The sequence below is a fragment of the Microcebus murinus genome, chromosome 12 (genome assembly GCF_040939455.1).
Source record: "Microcebus murinus isolate Inina chromosome 12, M.murinus_Inina_mat1.0, whole genome shotgun sequence".
Classification (NCBI taxonomy): domain Eukaryota; kingdom Metazoa; phylum Chordata; class Mammalia; order Primates; family Cheirogaleidae; genus Microcebus; species Microcebus murinus.
In genome coordinates this window covers 57073355-57086155 of record NC_134115.1, presented here as the reverse complement: position 1 = coordinate 57086155, position 12801 = coordinate 57073355, and the positions used below count along the sequence as shown (strand labels likewise).

Here is a 12801-nt window from a genome sequence, read left to right as displayed (position 1 = left end):
TGGGCGGGGGTGGGGGTGTCAGAGGCATCCATGGCCAAATTAAGCATGATCAAGTGCCCACCGTGCCAATGCAGTCAGTCAGGCTGGGCGGCGGAGCCTTGGGTTTCGCTTTCCCGAAGAAACGATTCATCTTGGGCGGCCGCGAAGAAACCCAAACACTGGAGCAAAACCAGAAACGGAAGTAGAGTCATTTCTGCCTCAACTTCCGGCCCACCCGTGCGCAAGCGCAATGTGCCTGCTGGTGCTTCCCGATCCTTTTCAGCACGGCCTTCCGGGGAAAGAGGATTGGGGACATCCGGAGGGAGACTGGAGAGGGTGGGGCCCCGGTGTAGGGAGTGGGCGGGGCCCCAGGTGAGCGAGGCGGGGCCTCGATTGAGTGGGTGGGGCCTGGAGGCGCCCTTAGCGAAATGGGGCGGGGCAAGCGTGGGGCCGGCTCCCAGAGGCGTGGCCAGGAGCCTGGGAAGGGGCCAGGAAGACGCCGGGCCGGGTTGTAAGCCGCGCCGCTCAGCTACGATCGCTGGGTGGTCAACAAGCGCGGGCCTGGCGGAGCGCGGCGGCGCGCAGAGACCGCGAGGCGACCGGGAGCGGCTGGGCCCCCCGCGGCGCGCTACGCGGTTAGGCCGGGAGCCGCGCCAGTCGGAGCCCCCGGCCGACCGCGGCCCGCCGGCCTCTCAACGTCGGTCCGTCCGTAGTGTAGCCAGCGGGCATGACCGACCCACCAGGGGCGCCGCCGCCGCCGCCGCCGGCGCTCAAAGGGCGCGGGTGAAGAAGAAAGTCCGGCCCCGCTCGTCCCGAAGCGAGGAGGTGGCCCAAAGCGAGGAGGTGTCCCGGAGCGAGGAGGTGTCCGGGAGCGAGGAGGTGTCCCGGAGCGAGGAGGTGTCCCGGAGCGAGGAGGTGGCCCAGAGCGAGGAGGTGGCCCGGAACGAGGAGGTGGCCCAGAGCGAGGAAGTGGTCCAGAGCGAAGAGGTGGCCCGGAGCGAGGTGACCGGGGAGGAAATGGCGGCAGCCGGGCTCACCGTGACAGTCACCCACAGTGAGTGCCGGGCAAGCCGGGTGGGCTCTCTGCCGGGTCCGAAGATCTGACAGGGTTTGTGGGTTTGCCCACCTGTCCTCCAGAAGCGTGTGTCCTTGTGTTTATCCTGGCTTCCGGAGGTGTGGGTTCTTGGCTGTGTCCGTGGGGCCAGCTTTGTCCCGGGCTGTGTCAGCACACCTTTCCATGTGGCTGGTGTATTTTGTCTCTTTTGCTTGGTCCAGGACATTTGCTTGATCCTGGGTGTTCGAGCGTGTCCGTGCTTCACATCGTGAGCCTAGTTGTTTTTGTGCCCGCACAGTTATTGTGGGTCTTTTTTTCAGGGTTGTATTCGACCATGTTGGGATGAGTCTGAACTTCGTACTTGGAAGGGTGTTCCTTATTTATTGAGTGCTTTCTCGATGTCGAACGCCTCATGTCCGCTGTTTGAGTGGCCTGTGGGTACAAGAATTACACTCTGGGCACCCTTTGGGTCTGCCTGTTGGAGTGGACACAGAAACAAACAACGTCAGTGCACTGGAGAGCTGAGTCGATAAAGTTTTCTCAGAACCAAGTAGGGGAGACCAGGATTCTAGATCCTGCAATGTTGAGTGACCTTGGGTTGAATGTCTCCTTTCTGGGCAACTGGTATCTTATCTGTGGAATTGGTAACCCTTGCCCCCACTGACCTTATGGAGCTGTTGGGGGAGCTCAAAGCTTGGTGTAATACACTGGGCACAGGCTACCTCCTTACTGTCCACATCCCTGGAATAGAACTGGCATCTCTGCTTAAAAAAAAATTATCTGCTGACTGTATTCATTTGTCTATTTACTGAGCACCAACTATGGGTGTACTCTAAGTGTGCTGAGACTTGGAGGAAAACAGTCCCTTAAGGGAGACAAGATCGGTACAATACAGGGTACAGAGCAGTCAGGCCACAGGAGGTAGATGACTTGGGATGAAAAGCATGGGCTTTGGAATCAGCTAGATCTGAGGTCAAGTTCTGGCTCATCCAGTTGGCTCTTAATGGGCAGGACTTAACTGGAATTAACAGTTTGCTCATCCGTGAAATAGGGAATAATAGGTACCTACTTCATGGGGTTGTTCTCAGGATTGAATAAGATAATGCATGAAATGAACCTAGTACAGCCCCTTGTGCATGACAAGTGCTTAAAATGTTAGCTAATATCATTCATATTGTTAATTATTATAATAGAAGAAACAAATCTTTGACCAGGTCACCAGAGGAAACCAGGGCAGATGGGGATAGGCTCTTTGGAATAGGTGGCATATAAATTAGGCCTTAAAGGCTGGTACCGGTAAATAAGTTTAATGAAGAGTTAGCCTATATTGGTTTATATGAAAGAGACATTTTCATCAAATGCTTTTCTTTCTCCCCAGGCAATGAGAAGCACGACCTTCATGTTACCCCCCAGCAGGGCAGTAGTGAACCAGTTGTCCAAGACCTGGCCCAGGTTGTTGAAGAGGCCACAGGGGTTCCACTGCCTTTTCAGAAACTCATATTTAAAGGTAGGCATTTCTCTTCCAGCTTTTTTTTTTTCTTTTCTTTTTATATTTCTTTGGACAGGTCAGGTTCTATCTCTTCTAGCTTTGAACCCTTATGGCTAAAGGAAAGATTTGAAACTACTTAGCCTTTCCTAATGGTAACTCTTTCAGTTTTCAAACCGGGACAATTTTTACTTATTTGATTATTCATTCATTTCTTCAACAAGTATTTATTGAGGACCTGTTGTGTGCTGGACACTTTAAAATATCTAGACAAGTATCAGATTTGAAGTCACATGATGATGGAAGAAATCTTACCTTTTTTTTTTTTTTTTTTTTTGAGAGAGAGTCTCACTCTTTTGCCCTGGCTAGAGTGCCATGGCGTCAGCCTAGCTCGTAGCAACCTCAAACTCCTGGGCTTAAGCAATCCTCCTGCCTCATCCTCCCAAGTAGCCAAGCAGCTGGGACTACAGGCATGTGCCACCATGGCTGTCTAATTTTTTCTTTATATTTTTAGTTGGCCAATTAATTTCTTTCTATTTTTTTAGTAGGGACAGGGTCTCGCACTTGCTCAGGCTGGTTTCGAACTCCTAACCTTGAGCGATCCTTCTACTTCAGCCTCCCAGAGTGCTAGGATTACAGGTGTGAGCCACTGTGCCTGGCCAATCTCACCATTTTTGATGAAGTATATGGGCAGTTTTCCTTGGCTAGGTTAGATCTTCTCGTTATATGTTCACATGGGACCCTGCATACCTTGTATTGAAATTGGTTGATACTATTAAATAATTTCTTAGTTGCTTAACATCTGATTTCTCTGTTAGAATAACAAACTCTATGAGAGCAGAAATACTGCTATGTTTCCAGTGCTTGGCACTATGTTGACTAAACGAATATTTTTTTTATTCAAAGACTTTTTTTTTTAAAAAGAGACATTTATTTAGTTTTTGTTTTCTATTTTTTTTTAAATAGAGATGGAGTCTCACAATGTGGCCCACGCTGGTTTCGATTTCCTGACCTCAAGCAGTCCTTCCGCCTCAGCCTCCCAAAGTCCTGGGATTACAGGCATGAGCCACCGTGCCCGGTCCCAAAGTAGGTTTTAAACAAACTTACCTGGGCCCTGGATGTGGCAGGCCGAACAGATGATGCTGATTTCTGTCAGGACTTACCTCTCTCTTCTGTCTTCACACTCCCGTGGGAACTTATTATTCTGATATCTGATGGGGGCAGATTTATCCCATTGGATATCAGCCAGTATAAAGAATTTAGTAATAGGAAACATTTTTATTTATATTTCATAGTGTAACTTCTTGTCTTTTGTAAAAAAATTTATTTCATAATTATGAAGACAGCAGAAATTCATGTTTCAAAATAGAGGAAAGCACAAAGACAAAAATGTTCCCCTGGGTGAAACCCCTCATAATAATATGGGGTGATGAGCATTCACTGTGGAATTGAAGTTTCCTGAAAAAATAAGTTTTAATGCCTACAAAATCTTCTATTGTATGGATAGATATAATCAGTCCCCTATTCCTAAATACTTGGCTTTTTCCAGTTTCTCATAATTATGAATATGGTTGCACAGAATATTATTATATAATAGTTACTGTGCAGTTATTAGTTTAGGATAAATATCTAGAAGTGAAATTACTGGGTTTAGACACCCTTTAAAAAGGTTATACCAATTTATCTTTTGCCTATTAGTGAACACGCTTGTCTATTACCTGTACACTTGCTGAAATCTATCTTCAGTGTTACACACTTGTTACAACTTGGCATGCCTTTCTTCTCTTTTCAGGAAAATCTCTAAAGGAAATGGAGACACCATTGTCAGAACTTGGAATACAAAACGGTTGCCGGGTCATGTTAATTGGGAAAAAGGTAAATTGCTTTTTCCACCAGAAATCCTCAGAGTCAAATGACTAAAGTCTTGTATATATGTTTCTGTTTAGAGGGCCATATTGGGGTCCCGGATTCTGTTTTGGTGAAACACCTCTCTAAACAAATATAGTCTTTATTTGTTTGGTGGGATTAACCAGTTTTATTGTTCTTATATCTTGTTCCTATTGGTTAGGACTTTTCCCTCCAGGAATTAGGAGTGGTTGTGCTGCTTCAATAACATGGCTTTTGACTTGGTGGTGGAATCTCAGTCTAGTTAAAATTGTGCCTGGGACAGGCCTTATCCACTTGGGGTGGAATTTGCAAGATAACTTTTTGTTAAAATTAACCCATAGATATTAAAAATAAATACTGTGTTTGGTTTCAGGAGCCTCTCTTCCTTTAACCACCATTTTAACAAAAATCTTCCACAAGGGGAAAATGCTCTTTGACTGGAAGAACAGGTTCAAACTAAAGAACCAAGTGGGGGAGAAAACGAGTCAGTGGGTGATAGGTGAGGGCAGCAGCCCCTTGGGTGAAGAGAGAGGGCTGTAGCCAGTCTTGAATTGTGACACAGTAGAATTGTTGAGCATATGAAGTTCCCATACTTCTAGTGAAGTAGCTGAGTAGAGAGAGCAGAGATTAGCAAAGTGAAGGCAAAGAAATCTAATTTGGAACTTGGAACTGCCAGGAGACTAGAACTAAGGATTTGGCCACAAAGAAGAATGAACAATTGGGATGGCATAACAAAGCAGGAAGCTGCTGGACCTGACTACCAATTATTTAGGCGAGAGAGGGGAAACTACTGTAAATTTCTTGCTTAAGGCTCAGAGAGAATTGTGATGTGCAACAGGCAGGACTTGGGTTGAGTTTGAAGAAGCTATGAGAACCTCTAGTAGGAGCTGACCTGAAGTGTGTGGAGCCAAGTCTGAACTTAAATCTGTTCCACCTCTTTTGGGCTGTGTGACCTTAGGTTACTTTACTACATTAAGTCTCAGTTTCATCATCTATAAAACAGTACCTCCTTCATAGGGTTGTGAAAAGGCTTAAAAATATAATAATACAGGTAATGTGCTTAGGATAATGTCTGGCATATTGGGAGTGTTCAGTAAAAGTATTCATCATTGTCATCATTATCATCATGTTAAATAGGAGAGCTCAGTTGGAGGCTAACATTTATTAATAGGAATTCCATGCAGGGGTCCACAAACTACAGCCTCTGCCGAGGACATTTATCTGGCCCACCGGGTGTTTTGCTGCCACTGCCCTTCTTGCTTAGCAGACGACTAGTCCCGGGCCCATAGTGTGCATGTGTGGAATGTGCGCACTCTCCAACGGCCCTCCGATGGTCTTAGGGACAGTGAACTGGCCCCCTGTTTAAAAAGTTTGAGGACCCCTGAAAGGAATAGAATTCTTCCTGTCTTGCCATTCTGGGTTCCTCACAGGTGTTCACTCTAGTTTTTTTTTACCCTGCAGGCTTCCGTCTGGCTGTTGATCAGTCCAGCTCTGAGGCTGAATCTGGCACTTGAATTAGCTCCATTTTCTCAACCCAAGCTGTCAGGGCCCTCACCACAATATTTACCTAATATCTTCTCTATAGTCTGTAGCAGGCATCCTCAAACTATAGCCCATGGGCCACATACAGGTGTTTTTACCCATTTGTTTTTTTACTTCAAAATAAGATATGTGCAGTGTGCATAGGAATTTGTTCCTAGTTTTTTTTTTTTTTTTTTTTTTTTTTTTTTGAGACAGAGTCTCGCTTTGTTGCTCAGGCTAGAGTGAGTGCTATGGTGTCAGCCTCACTCACAGCAACCTCAGACTCCTGGGATCAAGCAATCCTACTGCCTCAGCCTCTCCTGAGTAGCCGGGACTACAGGCACGTGCCACCATGCCCGGCTAACTTTTCCTATATATATTAGTTGACTAATTAATTTTTTTCTATTTATACTAGAGACGGGGTCTTGCTCTTGCTCAGGCTAGTTTCGAACTCCTGACCTCGAGCAATCCTCCCGCCTCGGCCTCCCAGGGTCCTAGGATTACAGGCGTGAGCCACCGCGCCTGGCCCATAGTTTTTTTAAAACTATAGTCCGGCCCTCCAACGGTCTGAGGGACAGTGAACTGGTCCCCTATTTAAAAAGTTTGAGGACCCCTAGTCTGGAGGCTTGGTAGATAGAAAACCTTAATGTATAACCCTTCGACTTGCTTTCCAAGAAGCAGCAGAATTGATTTAAGACCATTCTTTCTAGGTAAGTGATTTAGCCCAATTTTGGTCAGCTTTTTTCTGGATGAGGCTACTGTTCTTGGTGTGATTATTGACTTTATTTTATTCTTAACCATTTTAGAACAGTCCAGAGGAAGAGGTTGAACTAAAGAAATTGAAAGATTTGGAGAAGTCTGTGGAGAAGATAGCTGACCAACTAGAAGAGTTGAATGAAGAGTTTGCTGGAATCCAGCAGGTAACTCTCTTCACAGACTTTGACTTTCTGCCTTCTACAAGAACTCCACAGATATAATGTGTGGTTACAAGGGTATGCTTTGCATTCAGACACCCTGGATTCAGATCCTGCCTCTACCCTTCTCTTACTGTGGGCATGTTTGTTTCTTAAGTTTCTCATCTGTAAAAAGAGAATAATGGTGATATTTCCTTCTTAGGGTAGTTTTGAGAATTAAATGACGTAGGTTGAGCCTGACACATACTGAGTGCTTTTTAACTAATATAGGCATTGTTATTGTCAGAGCCCAGCCAGCATCCATTTGTGCTCACAGGAGAGCACCTTCCATGCTAGGATCATGCATTGTCTGAACTAGAACAGGTAGCTTCCCTCAGTCCAAGCTATTGTAGTGTGTTTGCAAGGCAAAGAATATTTTGTTGATTCATAGAAGGTCCAGGTTTAACATGATCTTGGTAGGGGGTGGTTATCCTATTATATTGCTTCTATTAGAGATGGAATATAGAAACCCGGTAAGGATTAGGAACAGCCCAAGACCACCTATTTCTTTTCCCTGCCTTACTTAATAATAATAATGGGTATGTATTTGTGTTTTAATTATAAAATTAATATGTACTGATTGTAGAAATGTTTGAAATACCTGTATAGGCATTAATGTGGAAAATAAAAATTACCTATAAGGCTTTGACTCAGAGATAACCACTCCTGTAGCCTGAAATATAATTTTCATCTTAAAAGAAAAAAAATTGATGTAATGTTAGCACACTTTGTAAATTTTTCTTTTATTGGATAAAAAAATTGGAACATTTTCCTGTTATTAAAAATGGTCGTGCTTTTCAAAACTTTCATAATATTTCATCATATATGAATGTATCACAGTTTTCTCTATTGTTCATCACTTAATATTATTTTTACCATTATGTGTAATGCTTCTTTTTTTTTTTGAGACAGAGTCTCGCTTTGTTGCCCAGGCTAAAGTGAGTGCCGTGGCGTCAGCCTAGTTCACAGCAACCTCAATCTCCTGGGCTCGAGCAATCCTGCTGCCTCAGCCTTCCGAGTAGCTGGCACTACAGGCATGCGCCACCATGCCTGGCTAATTTTTTGTATATATATTAGTGTATATATATGTGTATATATATATGTATATAATATATGTATATATATATGTATATAATATATTATGTATATTATTAGTATATATATATGTATATATATTAGTTGGCCAATTAATTTTCTATTTATAGTAGAGATGGGGCCTTGCTTTTGCTCAGGCTGGTTTTGAACTCCTGACCTCGAGCAATCCACCTGCCTTGGCCTCCCAGAGTGCTAGGATTACAGGTGTGAGCCATTACTCCCAGCCTGTAATGCTTCTTGGAACATCCTTGAACATAAATCTTTTTTGACCACATTGATTTTTTTCTGGTAGAATAAATTCTTTCACTTGGAATTTCTGGGTGATTTTTAAAGCTCTTGTTATATGTTGTTGAATCTATATCTGTAGCTCTTGGCTTTGATAATTGTAGTGTGTTTGGCAAGGCAAAGAATATTTTGTTGATTCAAAGAAGGTCCAGGTTTGATAAACATCCTCCCAACAACCTTTTGGGAGGTTGTTGGCCCTGCTGTCCAAGTCTTGTCACCAGCTAACTGGTCATCAGGCTAAGCTATGTGAGTAAACCATAAAATAATTTAATAAAAAGAATAAGTGCTGCTGCCATTTGTTAGCATATGTCTATGCCACAAGTTATATTAAGCTTCTGCATATATTCCTCTTTCTTCTCGGTAACCTTCTGGAGTGTGGGTATCATAATCTTCATGTTAGAAATGAGGATACTGAGACATGGATAGCCTAAGTAACTTATTCAAGATGATAAGCTAGTAAGTGGCAGTCAGGATTCAAGCTCAGGCCTTTAAGACTCTAAAGCCTGTGCTCTTAATGTCTGCCTCTTGTGTGCAGCTATACAATTGTGACAGGGGGCTTCACTGGAGGTAAGCCTCAGTGTGTGTTTGCAGCCCCAGTGGGCCATGTGAGATAGAGCGGCCTGCAGCCTGGTCAAATTCTTAGACTGACTTAAGGCCAGCCTTTCTGTTGTTTCCAAGAGATGAAGTTATAAGTCTAAAATGTGGCCTGGCCTGTCAGGGGTATGGTGGACTCAGGGTGTGGTTACTTCACCAGTGCTGTGGCATGGAGTTATCCATCAGTCTCATGGTACCCTTGCAATAATGCATTATTCCCTCACAGGGTTTTCTGGCCAAGGATTTGCAAGCTGAAGCTCTCTGCAAACTTGATAGGAGAGTAAAAGCCACAATAGAGCAATTTATGAAGATCTTGGAGGAGATTGACACACTAGTAAGTAAATATTCAGCTGAGAAGAGCTAGTTTTCTGTGACTGTATTTCAGTCAATTTCACTCTTTCAGTAGTGCACTCCTATTGCCTGAGCAAACCCATCACCTGAGGATGCAAGCACTTACCATGTGCCAGACACCGTGCTAGGTCCTGGGTGAATACACAGAATGATAAAACAGCTCCTGATTTCTAGGCACCCATAGCCCACCAGCATAGGATTTTTGTCATCTGTATTTATGTATGCTAATATCATCTGTAATCATCATGAAGCTGGAACCCAAGTAGTCCATGATCTCATGGTCAAAGAAACACAGGATTTCACTTTCCTTGATATTCATGTGACTGATAATCCTACTGAGCTCATTGCCTATACTGAATTCAGCCAGACCTAGATCTTATGACACTGTAGAAAATCACTGGCTCAGGTTCTCTTTTGCAGATGACGATAATATCTCTAGCCTGATGCTTTATTCTTCAGGGTGAACTGTTCTGTGCTTGTGATTCTAATGCCAGGGTTCGGGGGAGGTGTTGTAAAGAAGAAGTAGAAGGCACTTTTCCTGGCACAGTGAGCTCATAATCTGGCCAGGGCACAGTATCCATACATAGGAAACAGTGAAAGAACAAAGTCTTTGTTACATATCAGTTTCTATGGCCCAGACACTGAGAACAGAGGGCACTTTTATAGGGATGAGAGCTATGGAAAGGGCCATGTTGCATACAGACCTAAGGAAAGGACTCCTAAAAATGCACATCTTATTCACACCAGTGACCTGTGACCTATTTGGTGTACTGTGGGTGTCTGATGTGTCCTTACATCATTTTCACTGAGGATTATTTATATGTCAACATATTCTTTCATAGATCCTGCCAGAAAATTTCAAAGACAGCAGACTGAAAAGGAAAGGTTTGGTAAAAAAGGTTCAGGTGAGTTGTGTGATGGTGCATGACAAAGCGTAATATGTTAATGTGTTGGTGCGTGTGTTTATCTGTCCAAAGTAGGGTAGAAGTGTGGTGTGTGGTATGGTATGGGCTTTTTTTGGTTCTTGTTTATTTATCAGCATATCCAGAATATCAGAGAAGAGCCCCCTCCATGTCCATGTAGTTATATTTGGATTTAAACTATTCAGGGAGGAAACTCAGTGGAGAGCAGATAGGGCTGATACATTACACAATTCCACAAGGCAACGTTCATGTCTACAGTGTTCCCTATAATTGTGCAGTTGCAGTGCAGTGACCTTGAGGAAAGGCTTCTTTCCTGTCTTTACCACTTTTTGGGAGATGGTTGGCCTAAAGCATGGTCAGAAACCCTGGTCCTATGCTTCCCTGTTCCTTTCCTCCCCTCACTTTGGAGCCCAGGCCAGGTATCCATCTTTATCTATGCATAACCTCTTTTGAGTCTCACCCATGGGTTTCCCAGAATGGCTAAGCAAAGAGCCTTGTGTGGACAGTAGTCAGCTGGCCCTGGGTGAGCCCTCACTGCCCCATGTCTCTCTTTTAGGCATTCCTAGCTGAGTGTGACACAGTGGAGCAGAACATCTGCCAGGAGACCGAGCGGCTGCAGTCTGCAAATTTGGCCTTGGCCAAATGAGGTGCAGCAGAGAAAGGCTATGCTGCCTTGAAGAACAGCACCACCAGCTCTGCCCTCTATAGAAGAGAAGTTTCCTGATTTCTCCAGGGTTGCCAGGGGACTCCTACACCAGTCCTCAATGAAAAAGTATTGTGCTTGTGATCTTAAGTAGAGCACCTGTCTGTTTTCTCGTTCTGTGTCACTGTGCTGTCCAGCAGCCCATCTTTTTTGGAGGGGGCCTGCCCTGCCCAAGTTTTCCCAGCTCTTTTGAGTTTTGGGTGCTTTCTTTTGGCTGGTGAGAGCTCATAGTTTGTCCTGGGCTAGTTCTGGGTTTATAGTACACCCTGGTCTTTAGATACATGAGGACTTTTTTGTCCTTGTGATCCCATAGTCCCATAGATGTAAAACCAGAATCAGTAGGAGTTTGCATCTAGTCAGGAATGGTGGTAATGGCTTACAGCAGGTGTTTGGCACACAAGTAGTCTAAGTATCCCTCATAGTGACCTAATTCTAGAACATCTGGCTGGGTTGTTTATAGATCTTATCCTCACCTACCAGTAACCCTGCCTAGCCGCAGGCCTGAGATATCAGTGGGCCATTCCTGGGATGGGGCTTATGGTTGATGCATAGACTTCCTTGTCTACAAGCAAATTTTTGGAAGGTTAGAACCCAGTGTTGAATCTGCTTGAAACCAGGCCAGAACCATGGCTTAGGAAGGCAAAGACAGGGAGCCAGAGTGAGTGAAGCAGGTGGGTGGTAAAGCTAACCATAAATGTCTCAGGAGTGACAGGTGCCTCCTTCAAAGGTGTTTCTGTTAATCATACCCTTCTGAGATCTGTATTTCCTTCAAGGCTCTTCCTGTCCATTTTGTGGACTATTCCTTCTCATTGTTATTATATGCCCATCATGGAGCAGAGAGGGTTTTGTTTTTGTTTTATTGATTGATGAGGAAAAACCTTTTGTGACTCTAGTAGTAATTTATGTTTAATAAAGTTGAGAGTGGCCCTGCATGCTAGAACTCTTCTTAAACTGGTCAGCTGCTGTCACCTCATTCTTCAACACAGTGCTCAGTCGATAGATTCCTAACAGGCCACTTATTTGGCAGAGCAGGAGTCATTGGAGCGTCAGGAATTTAGGACTGGGTGGGTAAGACCTTAGACAAGGCGATGATAGAGATGGACACATGGACGAGGTTCAGGGCCTAGCCCACACACCCTCTACTTTAATCAGAGTGGTTCAGTATTGATCTGGGTTTTTTTTGTTGTTGTTGTTGTTGTTTTGAGACAGAGTCTCACTTTGTAGCTCATAGCAACCTCAAACTCCTGGGCTCAAGCGATCCTCCTGCCTCAGCCTCCCGAGTAGCTAGGACTACAGGCATGAACCACCATGCCCAGCTAATTTTTTCTATATGTTTTTAGTTGGCCAATTAATTTCTTTCTATTTTTAGTAGAGACCGGCTCTTACTCTTGCTCAGGCTGGTTTCGAACTCCTGACCTTGAGAGATCCTCCTGCCTTGGCCTCCCAGAGAGCAAGGATTACAGGCCTGAGCCACTGCGCCCGGCCTTGATATGTTTTTATATAGTAGCTGGGTGGCCTTGGGCCACAACACTTCATGAGAAGTTACTGTGTGCTGGCCACTGTTTTAAGTTCTTTGTATGTACACTAGTCATTTAATTCTCACATAACCTAAGAGGTAGATATGTATTATCCCCATTTAGAGATAAGGAAACCAAGACAACTTAGGTAATTTGCTCAAGGTCATAGAATAAATGGTAAAGCCAGGAAATAAAGCTGGGCAGTTTGATTTCAGAGCCAGTGCTTTTAATCTCTACTGCATTGCAACTAACATGGGTTGCACATGCCTGTGCTCTTATTCTCTCTCTTCCTGTCTCCTCCTATGTTAATGTCTCCACTTCCTCTCTGGCCCTCTCCAGTTCATTCTCCACAGAGCAGCCTGATCATAAAGTGGAAATCTTAATCATGGTAGTCCCTTTATCAGAAACCTCCAATGGCTCCCCATTCTCATAGAATAAAAGCCAAAGTCCTTA

The 12801-nt window shown here is 44.3% G+C and overlaps 2 protein-coding genes across 2 annotated transcripts in view; one reads left to right on the top strand and one right to left on the bottom strand.

Moving 5' to 3' along the window:
• The window catches only part of CHMP5 (charged multivesicular body protein 5), a 15510-nt gene extending 15213 nt beyond the window's left edge, over positions 1-297 (bottom strand). The window contains exon 1 of the mRNA XM_012770168.3: positions 62-297. Coding sequence (XP_012625622.1) covers positions 62-130 — 69 coding nt within the window. The 5' untranslated portion in view covers positions 131-297. The remainder of the gene's footprint in view (positions 1-61) is intronic.
• BAG1 (BAG cochaperone 1) lies at positions 211-12801 on the top strand (the record flags this gene model as incomplete). The annotated part of the gene is made up of 8 exons (XM_076008424.1): positions 211-1033; positions 2412-2540; positions 3486-3605; positions 4312-4394; positions 6734-6847; positions 9081-9188; positions 10048-10110; positions 10685-12801. Coding segments are annotated over 8 exons (1530 nt in total), but the record flags the coding sequence as incomplete, so codon positions are not given.